This window comes from Paramisgurnus dabryanus, chromosome 6, assembly GCF_030506205.2.
Source record: "Paramisgurnus dabryanus chromosome 6, PD_genome_1.1, whole genome shotgun sequence".
Classification (NCBI taxonomy): domain Eukaryota; kingdom Metazoa; phylum Chordata; class Actinopteri; order Cypriniformes; family Cobitidae; genus Paramisgurnus; species Paramisgurnus dabryanus.
In genome coordinates, this window is record NC_133342.1 from 24744856 (window position 1) to 24763141 (window position 18286).

Sequence of the window (18286 nt, forward strand, 5' to 3'; positions counted from 1 at the left end):
CATGACACAGCAATATTTGCTCTACATTAGGGTAGATTTAAAAACAGTAATTCCCTGCTTAAAAGAGAAGACGTACTGCTTGGACCAGCATAAGGTGACTGATCTGTTCAGATGGCTTTAGAGACATTAAGGGAATTAGAAAAAGAAATGGACATAAATTACACACTTCACCTTAAGCACCAATAAATAATAAATTAAAAGATGATCAACTTTAATATTTATGATTCTTGATATTCAAGCACTCTCTTAGGGCTCCTGCATTAGACTGACCTGTATTTCCCGAGCGTGGTACATTATTATAAGACCAAGCAAAATAACAGTGGAAAGGCTGATAAGGCATTTCAGTGCAAATGAGTATGAAGATTCCTGCAAAAGGAGAAAAAAACACACCATTAGTTTTTCATTGGAATAACTGCCAAAAGATTATGCATACCACATGGTCTCACTTACACTAGCCTGTGGGCAAGTAAATAAAATTATACTTAGTAAATGAAACATTTTTTTATGATGAATAGATGCTGTCTAAACCATCTGGATCAAAATACACTTCACTGCATCAGTTTCAATTTCAACTCATGGTTGGGATAACAACCCAGCAAAAGTTTATTTATATCCCAACATGTGTTCTGTCCAATATTTACCCAGCATTGGGTTAAAAATAACCCAGCAGAATTTAGAGTGTTGCTCATTCTGGGGAAGTTTAAAGTCCCCATGAATACGTCAGCTAAGCTATTAAAATGTATACTGTAGTTCCAGTATTTGGTCTGCTTGAAGACAGCAGGATAAAACAATAAGCCGATGTCCTGCAGAGTTTAGCTATGGCTCTAATGAAGTACACCTGAACCACTATTCAAGGAATAAAGAGTCACCTGAAAACTACAGGTAGGCAAGGTTTTATCAGGGTTGGAACTAAGATCTGCAGGACGTCGGCACTCCAGGACCGACGTTGCCAAGCCCTGGTGTAGAGCAGTGGTTCTTAACATTATTCCTGGAGGCCCACTGCCCTGCATGTTTTGTATGTCTCTTTTATCTGGCAGACTCCGTTCAGTTCATTGAGATCTCTTCTAATGAGCTGATGATTTGAATCAGGTGTGTTAAATAAGGGAGACATACAAAATGTGCAGGGCAGTGGGCCTCGAGGAATAACGTTAAGAACCACTGGTGTAGAGGATGCCAAAATAAAGCAAATATGAGGTAAGACAGCAAACATCACATTTAAATTCCCTACATTTTTTTGTCAGGAGAAAAAAAGCTGCAAACTTCAAGTAACCAACTCAACAAAGACACTCAAACTATAAAAAGCAACCTGATCTGTATGTATTTAACGAGTTGACTATTTTGTATGAAAAGAATCAAACAAAAACATTAGAAAAAGTCAATAATGATACCACATCCCCCACCCTTAAACCTATGTCACAGGGGGGAAGCAAAAATGTCTAAATTCTGTCACACAAATTCATACTAATTAGCCACCTTATAAAATACGTATGAACTGACATGAGATTGTGCTCATTAAAACACAATTAAAAAATATTTAATTTTCCTATTTAGTCTGTGATATTAAATAAATTGCTAATTGTTTGGCATGTGTAGTTTATGGAAGTAATAATAATAATAATAATGTTTCAATGTTCAAATGATTTTGTTTACTATGATACAAAAACATTTTGGTCAAGTGTTCGGTCGCCACTCAATGTCCAAAGTAAAATCAGGGTCCTGAAGCAAAACCTGTTAAGAACCACTGCTATAGACTTCTCAACAAAGGCCAACAACATTTTGTAACTGTAGGTACAAAAAGGCTATTATTTTAAAATTATAACACTGGTCTACAAATTTTGGGAAATTATCAAAATTTTGATTAGATGAAATAGAAAAAAGGTGATAAAGGTGCTGGTTTTCAAGATATTTTACAATAAAAACTTATTATCTATATACAGGTGAGTATATTTGCCTACAAGGGAGGTAGGGTCTCCAAAAAGTATGGTAGAACATTAAAAATGCTATCATATGAAAGTTTATACATTTATCTTCACTTTGAGACTAAAGAGTATAATTTAATGGTCTTCATTGCAGAGTACATTTTGTCAGATATGCATCATAAATTTCCATCACTTTTTCATGAAAAAAAACATTAAAATGTAAAAATAAATGATTGAACGCTATGTTTTTGGTGTCAATAAAATTATAAATTTGTGTGGTACCATTCTCATTGCTATATCAAATTTAGCAGAAAAATTATAATCGCAGAAAATAAAAAAAATTTATGCAAATTTGACCTGAAGCTGTATCTTGAAAACTGGAGCCAATTAACCAGGACTTAATTTCCCTTTATTACTGACCCAGTTCTGGTCAAATTTAGCAAAGTTATTTTCCAAGGCTTTTTCCTTATAGTTACAAAGATACTAATACAACACTTTTATACATTTTAATTAATTTTAAAAACTGTGGTGCAAAGTTTACATTTTATGCTTTGTCACAAAGAATCTGAGCAACTGAGAAAGTCTGCATAATTTATATAGAAACTAAAGAAAAGCAATTAAAAGATTTCATTTTAACAGTGAAATTAGACTCCCTTCTCCTTTACCCCATCTAATTTAACCCCGGGTCCCCAATGGTCTCTCTAAGAGAAAAATTAGGTCTCAAATTGTTATAAATTTCCCGTGTGACAAATTACATAGTAATGCACCTGTTGAAGGGCTTTTTCCAAGGGTAATTTTCTGCACAAATACATCTGAAATGCCTTTCTTTTACATTGACATTCATACACTATTGTTCTTAGTTTTACTTATCTATTTTCCTTGCAAGATCAAGCCATGTGATTATTCATTTAATTCAGCTGAATGTGACAGTAGCAGTGTAGCAGTTCTCTCCCACAGGGCTAGAAATAGCACAACCATTACAAAATCCCAATCTCAAGGGAGCTGAGTGGTCACAGTACCAAACACCTCATTTTGTGGACCCTGTATAAAGAATTGCTCTGGGACTTGCCTGTAACACAGGTCTACAACAAAGTTTAAAGCTTTTATGCTATCTAAGACCTCCAGCACTGTGTGTGAAAAAGACTACAAAACATAAGCAGATGGAAAATACCTATGGCTATTCCACGTTCTAAGTGCCAAGGTGGAACCATGAGGTTTAGAGGACGAAAATTAATGTGATGTAAATACTACTACAGTATATATGCCCAAGGTCAAAAAAATCATGATCATCATCTTAGATGTACAGAGGATCATGCTTCAATGTGAATAGTTTAGCTTATTTTTATTGAATCTCTTGACATTACAAGAAATATTACAAGTTACGCTCAGTTGACAGCATTTGGGGCATAATGTTATCACAAAAAAAACTGTTAAATCCTCCTGATTTATTTATTTATTTACACAGTATTATTTACAGTAAGGCACTGAAAGTGAACATCATCCGTAAATGTCAAATAACACTGTTTTTAGGTTTTGTAAACCTGTAAACTTAGCAAAGAAGTAATGCAAAGGTTATGGGTTTAATTCCCAGGCAACACACTCTGGCAAACTATATGCCCTCTGTATGGGGCAGTCGCGGCGTAATGGTTAGGTCGCTGGTTTAAATCTCACGGCTGGCAGGTTGTGACTGTGGTGCCCTTAAGCAAGGCACATTTTCCACCAATTGCCCCCTGGACGCTGGCGTGATAGCTGCCCACTCCTCTGCGTCTGTATGTGTTTGTGACTTGCAGTGCGGCTACCGTACTTCACACTTGATCACGTCACCTTCACTATACTAAAGATTGAATGTACTGAAAGTTGCTTTTTTATACAATAGTTTGCCAAAGGCATAAATGTAAATACAATTTTACAATTCTGATGGCATGACAATGTAATATTGGCAGAGTAACACATAATATTACTTAAGACATATAAGGTTAGTACTTTTATCACACTATTCAATGTATTATGATTCAATTTGGCAGCTATATGTGTCAAATTATGCCTATTTTAGTGTTCATGGACTTACTTCATTAATTCCCTTTGTAAGATTCGCACACATTCTGTAGACTACAATAACACTATGTATACTCTAGTATACTACATTTTTACATAAATATAAACATATTTATTAAGGGGGTTATTTTACACACTTAAAAAATGTATATAAAAAGATTTACTTTTAATTAAGAAACCTAACCTCGTAATGTTTGCATTCAAATCGATTACAATTATGGGTTCTGAGCACATGAAGGACCATAGAAAATCACATTTATTTATTGTGAACTCTTGATTATAGATGATACACCAGTGCCGAGTTGTGACGCTGTACGGACTGGAGTATGTCGATTTTCAACATGACAGAAGGAAGATTGTTTTCAATGGTAATGAATAATTTAGCAAAACTCCTGCATTTTAGTTTTACATGTCAACCTTATGCTTTAAATGTATGGAATATGTTTATGGAATACCAATGTATAATGAACAATTAATTAAAATTACTAAGATTCCCATGCCTTTTGTAAAAGGCAACTTGTACGGGCATGTTAAGTTTTAAAAATTGATGCAGCATGCATACATTTTTCGGTAACACTTTATTTTACGGTGTCTTTTACACATGTTACATGTAATTATTATAGTAATAACAGTAAATTATGCATAATTACATGCAACTAACCCTAAACCAAACCCTAATCCTAACCCCAACCCTATAGTAAGTACATGTTATTAATGATTATTACTTAGTACTTAAAAGTATAATTACACTGTAACAGTGATACCGTAAAATAAAGTGTGACCAATTTTTCATAAAGTAAACAGGAAAACTGTTTTTGTTACAGTTTGCATAGTTTTTGTTTGGTTTACGCTATTTCTGTGTTATTTTCCCACTAAAACATGTTACATGTCATTATAATATAGAAACTGCTAGATTGTAACGTCAGCATTCACAATTACAATTTCTTATGTTTGAAAACTATTTGCTTTTGTCATGAACTTTAATGGACATAGTTTCCTAACATGGAAACTCTGGATATATTCTTGTGGTGACTTGTCTCTAAAATACACTCATAGAAAGGATGTGTTAAATTTTTACACATCTTTTTGCGTTAAGCTTTTAACACATTATGTGTCATTTTGTGTTGATTGTGTGTTGAAAGTAACACAAAATGTGTTGTTTCAATAATAACACAGAGATGGGTGGATTCTGGGACAACGCATTTAACCAACCAACACAGTAATGTGTTGTTTTTAACACATTTGTTCTAAGAGTGTACGATCGTCCAACATGAGTCTGTATTTAACTTGTACATGTACTGTGTTTAAGTCAGAAAAAAACACAGTAGTAGTAAACAAAACAATGGAGAATGTTCTCCTGTGGACCTCATTTTCATTTCAACTTAAAACAGCGAATAGCTTTTACACCACATGAATAAAGGCTTGCTGTTTTACAGTTCTGAAAATAAAAACAACCAGTGCAACATCACAAGTCAGCATTTTGTGTATCATTTAACATTCTGAGTTTCCACATGTAAATACGACTTGGCTTGGTAATTCGTTTGCTTGGAACTTGGAATGACATTATTTCCAACTGCACTTAAAGGCAGCATGATTCTTCATGTAAGAAACTGACAAGGCCTCACTTTTCCAAAAATGCATATAGTGCCAAAATGTAGTAATGTTTTTTCTGTGCAATTTCCCAAGACAGGACACTCTGCATGCAAATCAGTTTTGAAAGAACTGCCTATAGAAATTTAAATAAGATCCCCTCACATTATAAATCATAAGTACGGTGCAGGTGTGGTAGAGAATACATAGCCTATCTACTTATTTGTAATCACTAATGTACTAACGTATATTTATGTATGAAATTGTATACATAAACTTGATCCGAATGTTATTTTGATCTATTACTTTATTTTAATTCCAAATAAAGGCTCCATACCCCTATCGTCACCTGGGATGCTCCTACCCAAGTAGTTTAGGAATCACTACCACACACAAATTGTTTTTATCGAATGACAGACAAAATAAAATTGCATGCAATTGATCTTAACATGCATCGAACATGCGATAGCATCCAAAGAATGAAAGAAACCACGTACCTTAGTGTAAACCCCCCAGGAGAGTTCGGTCTCTGTTACCATGACAACGATCCCAAACATACCAAATATCAGGGCATAGTCACTAAGCCGCTTGCGCTTCTCAAAAAGAGCCCTCCGGTGGCCCAGCTTGTAGCCGATATCTTTATTTTTCTTCTGCGGCGCATTGCCACTCTCTCTGACCAAGCTCTCATTGGACGCCTTACTGCGGTCCTCGCCGCCCTTGGAGACGACCACTTCCAGGCCGGAGCTGTGAAGAGTCTGGAGTGGCTGGGTCTCAGAGTCATGCTCTGCTAGGTTGCGTCGTGACGCCGCCAGGCTGCCCAGCGGTCTTACCACTCCTCCATTGTACTTGCAACTGTTCATGGCTATCTGAGGGAGTGAGTGACTGCTCTCGGAGAGGGAGGCCTTGGATGCAGCATGGCTCAGCTTTGTTCGCTCAGCATGTGCCTGTCAGCAAAAATCCAATACAGACAAAAAGCTGTCAGAAGCATGTAAAATAAAAGCACATTAATCTACTCTGCTGGCCCTGCTCCATGACCAGACCTTCAGAGGATCCGGCATCATAACACCACAGTGCATTGCAAAAACTGAATGTTAAATGTATGCATGATGTAGCAGCACCTGCTATTATATTGAACATTTTAAGCATTAACAAAATATTTAAACACTTTTAATACAGTTATGGGTAATGTTATTATATCATTTGTGACTCTGTCTGTGAAATCCATGTTATGAAGTCTCATAATCTAATTATGAGATTAGGAGGATCAAAGTTTGATTTCAATTATTGATTTCAATCTTTGACATGACCTTACTCACTCAATATTAAAGATATCATTTTATGTTTTACAAAATGTTTTTTACATTAAGCAGGATTATTTAAACAGTAAATCACAAAATAATGACTTTAGATGGGTTTTCACAAGCAGGGTAACATTTTGATTTTATTACTGCTTTTTTGATTATAGTCTTTGCATTTCTCATGCTTTTTCTGCAGACTCAGGAATACTGAATATATGTGTTTACAGAATCTGTATTCCCTATATATTCCATTGTGTTATCAACAGCAGTCCCAAGTTTTTACACTCTAAAAAATGCTGGGTTACTTTCAACCTATAGCGTTGGGTCAAAAAGGGACGAGCCCAGCAGCTTGGTTGAAATTAACCCGGAACCCAGTACTTTGGGTTGAAATAGGTTAAATACATAGCACAGGTTAAATTACAATCCAGCAAGCATGGGCTCGTCCCTTTTTGACCTAATACTGGGTTGAAAACAACCCAGCATTGTAAGAGTGTATTTTATGTTTAATAGGCTTAACAAATCAAAATATAAACCTTTCCAAGTACCCCTAAAGCAACTACCCAGTCTTACAAAATTATTTACTTATAGTAACGTAATTTTTTGTGATACTGTCACAAATTTCAAAGTTTTTTCATGATCGTATCACGAATTTCTGTGTCATTGTCACATATTGGTTACTCAACTGCTTTTTCCTATTTTCAAACCATATTTGTGTCGGTTTAGATTTGGTGTTTGCGTTAGGATGTCACTTTAAGTATTGGTTTATACTATTTTTTTCTGATTTTTTATATTTTCTAAATTTTAAAACATTGTCACCTGGCGTTAGGGTTAGAGTTGGGTTTGGGTAAGGATGTCATTTAATGCAAATCTAACCCTAAACCGAAGCGACAATAGTAAGATAATACATTTACATTTAGTCATTTAGTAGACGCTTTTGTCCAAAGCGACTTACAAATGAGGTAAACAATATAAGCAATTATAACAACACAAGAACAGCAATACAAAGTGCACTGGAAATAGTCTCATCAAGTCCAACACAGTATACAAGGGATGGTTAGCATATTTTTTATAAGAAAGAAAAAGGAAAAAATAGAGAAAGATAGTAAGGCCTATATTAGGAAGTGAGATTGGCAGAACAAAATAGGACAAAACAGTTGAGTAACCAATACATGACACATGACAAAATCATGATACAATCACGAAAAAGAATCAAAAAATTACGTGACTGGTATATAATTTCGTGAGACTGGGCTGACATAAGACAGAAGAAAAATCAGGCAGTATTCCTTTTTTTGTTTCAGCTCTCTAAAGGAATGCCACGGCGGAAATTTCCCACACAGAATAAAGTGCCTCAAGGAACAAGGAAAGAAAACATACAGCTCTGTGATGTGCAGCAATCGTGATGGTTAGCAGCTAAGATCCCAATATAGAGCAACACCATGATGTAAGACTGACTCCAGGTCTGTGCTGTGCTCTCTCCTTGATTACACCGAAACCTACACTCTGGTGAATTCAGAGTCCTTTAAAAGCTTTTATCTGACAATATGTTGTTCGAATGACATTGACTATAAAGGATTACAACAGACCACAGTGTTCTGATCCTTTTACTGGATTAAATAATGTAATAATGTTCCACATTGAAATATATCAGATGCCTGAGCCAGCTATTAATGAAGACGAAACAGCCTTGGCATACCATGCTTTAAAGATCAGCTCTCAGACCAACATCAATTTCCATGCTTGTTTAGATGAAGGACCAGCAAAGCCATTCTGCTCACCAGCCAAAAATGTTGGTCAACCAGCATGGTTGTTTGAGAAGAGTCTCGTTGTGTAAGTTAAACACCAACATTGCATGCTTAGATCCAGCAAAGTTGTTGTTTTGTTTTTTTAATAGAGCGATTTGCTACTCTCTGCATTCTTTATCAGCAACGATAAATGTAAAGATCAGGCTTTAACAGAAGTTTCATCACAAACTGCTAATGTTGCTGTCAAAAATGTGTTACTCACACCTTACATTTGCATCACAAACTAGTCTATTTTCATGCTAGTTATTCATAAGCAGTCATTTCATTTCTGTTAAATTGCAATTGCACCAAACTCCAACCAACAGTACATGAAAAATATTGTGTGTTATCCTAGGGTATTAAAGAACGCATATTGTCCGATTCACGTTTTTTTTTTTCCTTTGGTGTGTAAGTGTATTAGTACATGTCAACGATATGCAAAAGGTACATACCCCAAAGTAAACAATGACGCGAGTCATCGTCTCCAATGTAAATCTCTTTTCTTGGACTACAACAAACACACGGATTGTAGGCTACAGTTTACTTCCTGGGATTGGTGATGTAGACAGTGGCGGTTCTAGACAAATTTCACTAGGGGGGCCAAGGAGGGGCCAGTGTTTTACCAGAGGGGCACATAAAAAAACGGCAAGAAATTATATTTAAAGATTATAGGGGCGGTTACAGGAATTAGTTTAAGACAGGAGGCCTTAGTTTAATTAGGAAATATAACTAGTTTTAACAAACATGCCTTACTAAATACATTACTTGTGTGCATTTTGAAACAAAACAAAGGGCACTGGTGTATTTTAAAATATGGCATTGCAAGTTGTTTTCAGTTTGGACAGCTCTTATATTTATTTTAGTCTAGGACTAGTCTAATCCCTTTCCGGGAAACTGCCCCATAAACTTTATCTTACTTTACAATCATATAAATCTTTATTTAATACAAGAGTGAGTGCAGGTGCAAAAGGGGAGCTTGGCTCTTTTCTAAAGACCCCCAACCGAAAATCATGCGAGCCTACTCAATAAACTTTATGAAATGCAAACTTTTATAAAGACAAACGTTTGTTTTAGTTTACATATAAACACACATTGCTAGACAGTTAGGGACCACAATCTAATCAGTATTTAAAATAATATTTATTTTAAATTGTAAACATTTTTATATGACACATTTAATTATATTCCTCCAATTTTATGCACGTATATGTAAGAGCATAATTACAGCGCTTTTTACAATGTGTAAACTTTAAAAAGTTAGCGAGATGTGGGTTTTGCCGGTTGTTGATGAGTAACAGCTGTAAATGATCACCGCGCTTAAGCAGCCACGTCACAGGAGAACAAGTGAACAGTGTCCCAATGTCAAGTCAGCTAGAGTCCTTACCAGTGCCCGAACCTGCATACACATTCTCAACATCGGAAAATTGGGAACGAATTGAGACACTTGCTGAGCAGCACCCAGCACCCGCAGCCAGCTACAGTGGTTGGGTGCGCCGCTCTAATTTGCCCGTTTAGAACGTTATGCGTCGGATTAGTTCCGCTTTTGGCGCTCGCGTGTAAAATCAAAATAAATGTATACTTTTTTATTTGGTCAGCACGGGGTGGCCACAGGGGTGGCCAGGGACTTGTCTACAGAGGCACGGGCCACCCTTGGCCTCCGTGTAGAACCGCCACTGGATGTAGACAAGACCGACATTATCATATTTCCTCCCACTTCGGACTCATAGCTTGTAAGTTAACTCCTGTTAGCAACCGAATCTTTCAAACATGGTAAGGAGCGTCACGTTTCTGGCTGACATCAGAGGTATTCAGGCCAATCACAACGTACAGATTAGCTGGCTATAAAAATGTACGGTATGTGGAAAATAATGTGCTTTTTAACGATAAACCACGTGAACACATTGTATTATACCAAATACACAAAATAACATTGTTTTAGCAATGAAATAGGTGCTCTTTAAAGAAAATTGACCATTCAAGAAACTTTAATGATTATAAATGATAACCACAGAGACTGTCAGGCGTTTAAAATCATATTAAAGGCGCTCTAAGCGAATAATGTGCAACGTCACTTCCTGTTGATGTTTGAACTGTTTTCAAACAGACAGAGCGTAGCTAACTCCTCCCCCTCCCCCTCCCTTCCGTGCTTTCATGAACGCGCCCAACCCCCACCCCCAAATCCTTCTTGTCGTTTATTGGCTGGAATACTTTGTTTGGTTTTGTGCTGCTAAGTTTGGCCATTTGTTGATATTGCCGTTTGTGAAGCCTGGGCTGTCTACAGAGATCGCGTTTTTTTACAGTTTGATCAGCGGACAGGCAGCAAGCAGATAGTGAGGAGATGTTTCCGGTATGTAATAAAAAATGTTTTATGGTCTAAAACGCTTCAATTCGCTTAGAGCACCTTTAAGACATAAAAGAGTATATGTACAACCTTCACGTGGGTCAACCACAGACGTGTAAGTCTAACAATTCAGACTCTAGAGTAGGCATACAAGATTTACTTTAACATCATTTCATCTGCTCCTTTAATACACTTAATATAACATCATGTTCCAAACAGCCTGTCAGCTAATGCAACTTTGAGTGTGTCAGATTTTTAATGTCAGTACTATTAATAGGTATAGCTCTGAACATCGAAGAGGCCACTTTGAATTTGATGGTATTAAAATCACTGCAACTAGCTACAGTAACATTAGTGGTTGAAGGATTTGTGGAGAGCATCTACCTTTTTACGAAAGCTATAATGCAAAAACATAACACTAGTAGGCACATATATGCCTAAAAGAGAAGTCCTTCTTTAAAAGGATACATTTTGTTCAAGGTGGGCAGGAAAGGGTACTTGCAGTACATTATAGAAATGCACATTTTTTACATGAATTATGCAACGTTTTAATATTTTCTTCCAAAGCAACTGTGCAAGGTCACTAGTATATAAAAACACAGCGTGCAGATTATTGTGGGATACAAATTCACAGTCAAAATACATTTCAGTGTTTGTGTGCAAATATTCTATTGTGAAAATGTATGCTTAAAGTAATCCTTTATCCTATAACATTTTAATTGTGGCTTTGATTGTTTCTGTGTTTAGTGTGTATTTTATATAGTATTTATTTTATAACTAGCTGATGCTCAGTAATTAATAAAATTAGTCACATTATCTTGAGTTACAAGGTAGCATTTTAACAGGTATCACTACCAAAATAGCATCACATTTCTTAAGGTTTTAAGTAAGTACAATAATATCAAAATGTATTTTCTCTGTAAGAAATGATGTGGCCATTTAATAACCAAATTGGCATTGCTATTAGAAACTCGTACAGACATACTGCTATGTAAATGTATTAGTTTGAACTGAACAGTTTTGTGCTTTGACTATCATCTTTATTAACACTGAAATCCTTCTTTAAAGAAAAATCTTCTAAATACTTCACAAAAAAGAAAACACATTTCTGAATGGTTTCTCTTATGAAGACTTTCATCTTCGTAAAAGATTTTCATTAAAAGATTTTTTCTTTTTTATAAAGAATATTTTATCCTATAATATGTTAATTACATTTGGGATGTTTATTAAACATTTCAGTGAGAAAGCAAAGTCAAAGAGACTTAAAAGAGAAGTCTGCAGACAAGTGGGAAGAAGAAATGAGTATATCACACAAACCACAATAGCAACGTACTATTAGGTTTCATTCAGTTTGTGTCATCGGATATTGTAACAGTATATACTTGATCGGTTACACTTAGTCAAAATACTTTTTGTTTAGGTAAGACTGGTTGAACAAAATATAACAAATACCTGTTTAAAAATAAGCATGCACATTTTTTCTCAGTTAAAATTTTATATTAGTTAATTAAAAATATTATCTTCCTATACATTTAACTTTTGAACAAGCAAAATATAAGTGTATCCATTTTAGTTTAATTAGTTTAGGAAAAATAAACTAGACATTAAGTTTTTTTCTAATATCTCAATTGGGAAATCTCAGACGGTGTGTAGAGTCCAGCTGGACACATGCCTGAGTTAAACAATCTTAATTTAAAGATCAAAGTGATACAATAAAAAATGTGGTATAGATAAACAGACCTGTGGGACAGCTATTGAAGTTGAGGTTAGGTGTTGCAGATCTTCAGATGTCTTTTTTAAAATCCCTTTGTTTGTGTTACCAGAGCATAATTTCCAATAACACAGCTTGCACACAATAGACTAAAGTGTACAGAAGAACTAAAGGTCTCCGACTCCACCCTGCCGGCTGTATTCTGCCCAACTGATAAGACTTACTGCCTAAATGAATTTCCTTTGACTCTATACCCTCATTAGTATCCTTCCCTTTAACTATCCTACATCAGATATGAAGAAAGTTTATTTTTCTTTGTTAGCTTACTTCCTGCAATTTTAGGTTGTAATCATATATGTCTGTGAACACCCCATCTGCAGTAATTTTTGTGATTTACTGTTTTCAACATAAAATTATCTTACACAATGTAAAGAACATTCTGTGAAAATATAACCTTGATATATTTAATACTGACTAAGGCCATGTTAAAGATTGAAATCAATGTGAAATCAAACTTCAGACTTTAGCCTGGATTTCATATACAGGCTCACATAAATTAATTTTATTCAAATTAATGCATGTAATTTCTTTAATTTAAAAACATACCTCATTATATCACATTTTAAAATTCATAGACGTCCATTACTGTAGTAAGTCATAGGTCAAGCTTCACTGTGGCTCTATGTCGCTATCAACACATCACTGCTGTTTGACCATTTGACACAGCCACTAAATCAAACAGTCATTATTTCTGTCATCTTGTTTGGTGATGCAGAAATTTTACACTTTTAAGATTGGTTATTAGCAACATGACAATGTAGCAAGAAAAGAATTTAAACAAATGTTTATATAGTGTGTTTTATGCTACCTTATAAGGCAATGCTTTGTCACTTAAACAACACTATATCAATGTACTGCAAGAAACTGATTTGTGCTGCACCATATTTTCCTATATTGTTTATATTTTATAAAGCCTTCAGTTGAATGTCTCTAGTCCTCTAAATGACAAGAAATCAATATAATCACTAAATACTTTCACTTTTTGGTAAATGTTCGGGATGAAAAGTAAGATACTTTACCACGCACCAATAAGATAACCTACAGTGATTGGCCTAATTAAGGGTATTTAGGACCTGAGAGAGCGCAGGAAGGAGAACAGAGACATGAGTAAATCCTCATTCATAGTTTCAGATAACAGCTGGGTCAGAAAAATAGAGCACTACATGGGATTTGGTTGTTTTGAATGATCAGAACATGATGTTTCTGTTGTGGGGAATAATGAGGGCAGAGTTTAGGCACATTGGCACAGATTTATGAATTGAAAGTTTCATGTGTGTCACTGAGACTAGTTGCAGTAGCAGCATTTGGTGCTAGATTTTCTTTTGTCCAATTAGATTTTCTTTTGTCCAGTTTTAAAAAGCTGTGTTGTCCTGTGTTTACAATGTTACAATTTTTATTTTCTTTATTAACATATTTAACCCTATAATGGTGTAGATTTGGGCACTGCACATACAAAAAATGTTGTATGCATGTTTTTCAATGTAAGGGAGAGCTAGAGAGAGAGAGAGAGGGAGAGAGAGAGAAAAAGAGAGAGAGAGAGAGCATTTTATGTGCGTGTCTGTGTATGCATGAGATGCGGTGTGCTCGTCGTGTTGATAGCCTGCTTTCGAATACAGGCTTTTGTAAATCTACAATATCTGAGTCAACATCACGACAACGAACATTCGTGTTAATGCATCAAAAGAACAAAAACATGACAGGCGTGGTCATCATGTCCCTATAACGCAGTAGCTTCAAATGTTTTCAGGCACATTCAATAATATCTGATGTCCACAGATAAGCCTACCTTGTGTTTGCCTTTTTTCTTTTCCTCCTTGTCGTGAGGCTCTGGCCACAGTTGACTGCTGGAGCCGTACAGGGGACTGCTGTTTTCACAACTGGAGACGGACGAGTTTCTCAGTAACGAGCGTTCATTTTGAGCGTCATGATACTGCTGCTCTGGTTGACAAGGTGCGATTTTCCTCTCTTGGTACCCGGCGTCTCGGTCACTCTGCTGCCACTGGAGGCTGTGCTTCTGTGCGCCTGCCTGATGCTGCAACACTTCCCCTGATCCACCGATGCAGTAGTTGATAGGCAAGCTGCTGCCCAACAATAATTGCCGTTGAGCTTGCAACGGTGGTAACGGAGCATCAATTAATTGCCTCTCCTCGCAATCATTTACCTGTGCTTGGCCAGAGTTTGGTAAGAGTGGCTCAGAGGAGGGGTCCTTTTGTTGACGATCACCTATTTGATTATACCAAGGTTGCTGCAGCAACTGGTTTTGGTCTCGACGCCCCCCCTCCCCAACGCAACGCTGCACGGTTTCTTGTTCGCAATTAGCACTCGTTTGGCGACTATCCCGCGTTATAGAGATGCGCGAAGGCAGAGGCGGCGGCAGCAGCAGATCTGATGGGGAGGGCTGCGGGGAAACGGAAGATTTGTGCTGAGGAGGATGGCTGCAGTGTGAGAGCCCCTCAGATTGACACTGATAGCCGGACGAGGGCCCTGGAAACTCCGCTTGGTTGTGATCAAACTGACGGTCACCGCGCGCTGCCTGCGTGAGGATGCTGTGACCGGTCAAAGACAGGCACTCGCCGTCCTTTCTGGTGATACGCTCCGGATAAGACAGTACATGTCGGTTGTGATGTGAGGAGGTGGGACGCTCCTTTATCGATGGAGGTGGGGGCGGCAGGCTAAAGAGAGGGGCCACCGGACGAGGTCCGTCCTTATAAACGCGCGCTGAAACGCTCTGACAGTCAACCGTGTCCGTGTCGTTGGTGGGGTGCTGTTGGACAGCTCCCGCGCATCGATGCCGCATGCCCTCAATATCCGCGTCTTGTTGTGGTTGCTCCTTCGCCTTGTAAAGCACCGACACCCATTCATTGCGATGTGCCCCGAAAGAAGCAAGCGAGCTCGTCTCATTGGTGGGTTTGATCAAGACCTGCCTCATAACGTCATCACGAACGTTATAACACCGCCCTCGTGCCAATATCGTGCTCTATATGTTTACAGTTGACAAGATTAAACCTGAGATCAGAATTGAGTGTTGAGGTATTGGGCACAGCGAAATTTTAAACAAATAATTTACATTATCTGATTGCATTAACAGATTATTTAATCTACTGATAATATTAATAGAATAATTATAATTTACTGATAAATAAATGTTTACATTTTCTCTAATGTGGTCCTTGTTTGACAAACAGTTGTCAGAAGCAGTTCAGATAGTTAATGTCTGAAACATGTCTGTATAAAAGCAGGGTGATGTGTATTACAATTATGAAAATACAGAAAATATTGAAATGTTTGTACAGTAGCTAATTCAGTAGTGGGATATTCTAATGGTCATTTTGAGGAACATTATTTATGATCATGTAGTTTATAAATATTTTGTATGCATTGCATGAATTCAGCACTGTAATTTCAGCACTATAACTGAAGCACTAAAATGTCTTTGTGAAAACATTTTGTATCTTTAAGCATTTTTACAGTTACTATACTGTGTGCATAATACAGGTGGTGAACATATAGTTATTTTCTCCTTGTAGGCCTATCTCTCTTGTAATTGGTGAAATTGTAGCAGCTTATATGTGTGATACAACACTCAATAGTTTTTCCTTATTCATTTAAAAATTACTATACAATTGCTACTAGATGCCCTTTCATCATTCACTGGTTCTGATTTAAAAACAAATACAACATTTCATGTCAGATGAAAGATGTCAAGCATTTGTGAGTGCAAAGCTATAAATAACATTCCTCATTAATATCAATGATAGATTATTAAGGATGTGCCATTCTGTTGGATGATAATGAGGATGGAGATGAGCTTTAAAAAAAATGAGCATGAAGACCATAGGCAGTCGACAGGCAAGGACAACCAGAAATGATGGTCTCAGAGACTTATGGCGCTTTTCCATTGCATAGTACCCCAGGGTTTGGTTTAGTTTGGGTCGGGTCAGCTTACTTTTGGGAGCTTTTTCATTAGGTGCAGTACGTGGTCCCGATACTTTTTTCGTACTACCTCGGATGGGGTTCCAAGCAAGACGAGCTGATACCAAACGTGACGCGAAAACACTGTAGATCACTTATTGGTCTGAGAGAATCATCACTACCAGCGTCATCGCTATAATGTAAAAGATTAGCTTTACCTCAGTGCTAGCTTGCACTGTCTCGAGCAAACATGTTGTCATCTGTGCCCTCAGTGGTACACTTTAAAATAATGTGAATTGGTCAAATATATACTGTTATATATTTAATTACAAACAACGTTAGGGTTTGTAAACATTTTAGAACCGTGTGTTGAAACAACAAAGCATTTTTTGAGTGTGTAGTTTACTCATTTGGGCTTGTAGGAAACCACCTGTATTTAATGGGTCTAATTAATTTTAGTGATGACCCTGATAAAACTGCATAAAACACTCTTTTTGTTCCAGAAATAGATGGTCAAAGCATGATGGTCGAAGACAAGATAGACGAGATTTAATGGCAATGAAAATAGAGCTGCATGTTTTGCCATGGATAATACAGATGTCTGGCTTTACTAATGAAAAATAAACTGAAGGCAGAACAACTAATGAGCTTATTTATTTCCTTTCAGCAACTCCTTTATGGCATGCAGGAATTTAGTACAAAAAAAATGTATACTCTCTAAAAAATGCTGGGTTATTGCAACACAGTCTCACACCCATGGCGTCAAAAAGGGACAAACTTGTTGGGTTTAAATAAAGGTATAGCGGAAGATTTTCTTTTTCCAGGTGAATCATCAAGACTATTGGTCATCCAGTTGTCAATCATTCTGGTGATATGTTGACGTAAGGCCGTCGTACATGCTCGTCCCTAGGTTCGCTTTCTGCTTATGTGCACTTTCAGGTGTGTATTGGTCTGCAGTTTCAGCCATTCATTGAAGCTCGCATTCTCACCATGTTTTTCAAAATGTCTGAGGGTCACAAGAGAAAAAGTGTCTATAAATTGTTGACAAGAAGAGAAAGGTTTCTGAAGAAAGAAACAAGACCAGAGTGTTTTTGGGAGACTATTTAAAACGCTGGTGTGCGCTAAAAGCACAGGTTGGGCTTCCCACACAAAGTTTCTACTCGACAGGTAAAGTTTGGCATGCTATTTGGAGAAATTAATTTAAAATCACTGCTAGTAAAAGTTGATGTAAGCCAAGGGCGTAGGAACCGGGGGGGATGGAGGGGACGTGTCCCCTCCAATATTGGAGACAGTCACATTTGTCCCCCCCAAAAAAAATTATACTGCGGGGGAGAAAAATATTTGACTCGCATGCTTTTATTTTGAAAGCGCAACACAGTGTCTTGTCACCGGCCCGCTCCGCTCCTTCAACGCCTAGTGGGTCTGAAGCTGGTGACAGGTCGTCAGAGGTTAAGATAACTGCATCAGTTTAAGTGATTTCTTTATCACGGGGAAGAAGAAAGGAATGTGAGTTTGTAATAATTTTGTCCAGGAGGATAATTCTATTTTCTGTCTAACGGTAGACCATGGATTAAAGTTCTCCATCGCACGACGGATTAACAAATTGCAAAATTCTT

The 18286-nt window shown here is 36.9% G+C and overlaps 1 protein-coding gene across 4 annotated transcripts in view; it reads right to left on the reverse strand.

Annotated features, from left to right (window-relative positions):
* kcnn1a (potassium intermediate/small conductance calcium-activated channel, subfamily N, member 1a) overlaps positions 1–18286 on the reverse strand; it is a 49095-nt gene that overhangs the window by 25266 nt on the left and 5543 nt on the right. Inside the window, exons 1-3 of one of the 4 annotated variants that reach the window (XM_065276287.1) lie at positions 14545–16187; positions 6062–6508; positions 271–366 (exon numbers count right to left, since the gene is read on the reverse strand). In XM_065276287.1, the coding sequence (XP_065132359.1) occupies positions 271–366; positions 6062–6508; positions 14545–15687 (1686 nt within the window). In that variant the 5' untranslated portion in view covers positions 15688–16187. Of the gene's footprint in view, positions 1–270; positions 367–6061; positions 6509–14544; positions 16190–18286 lie in introns of those variants that run through there. The other 3 variants (XM_065276289.2, XM_065276290.1, XM_065276291.1) reach the window with 3 other exon arrangements.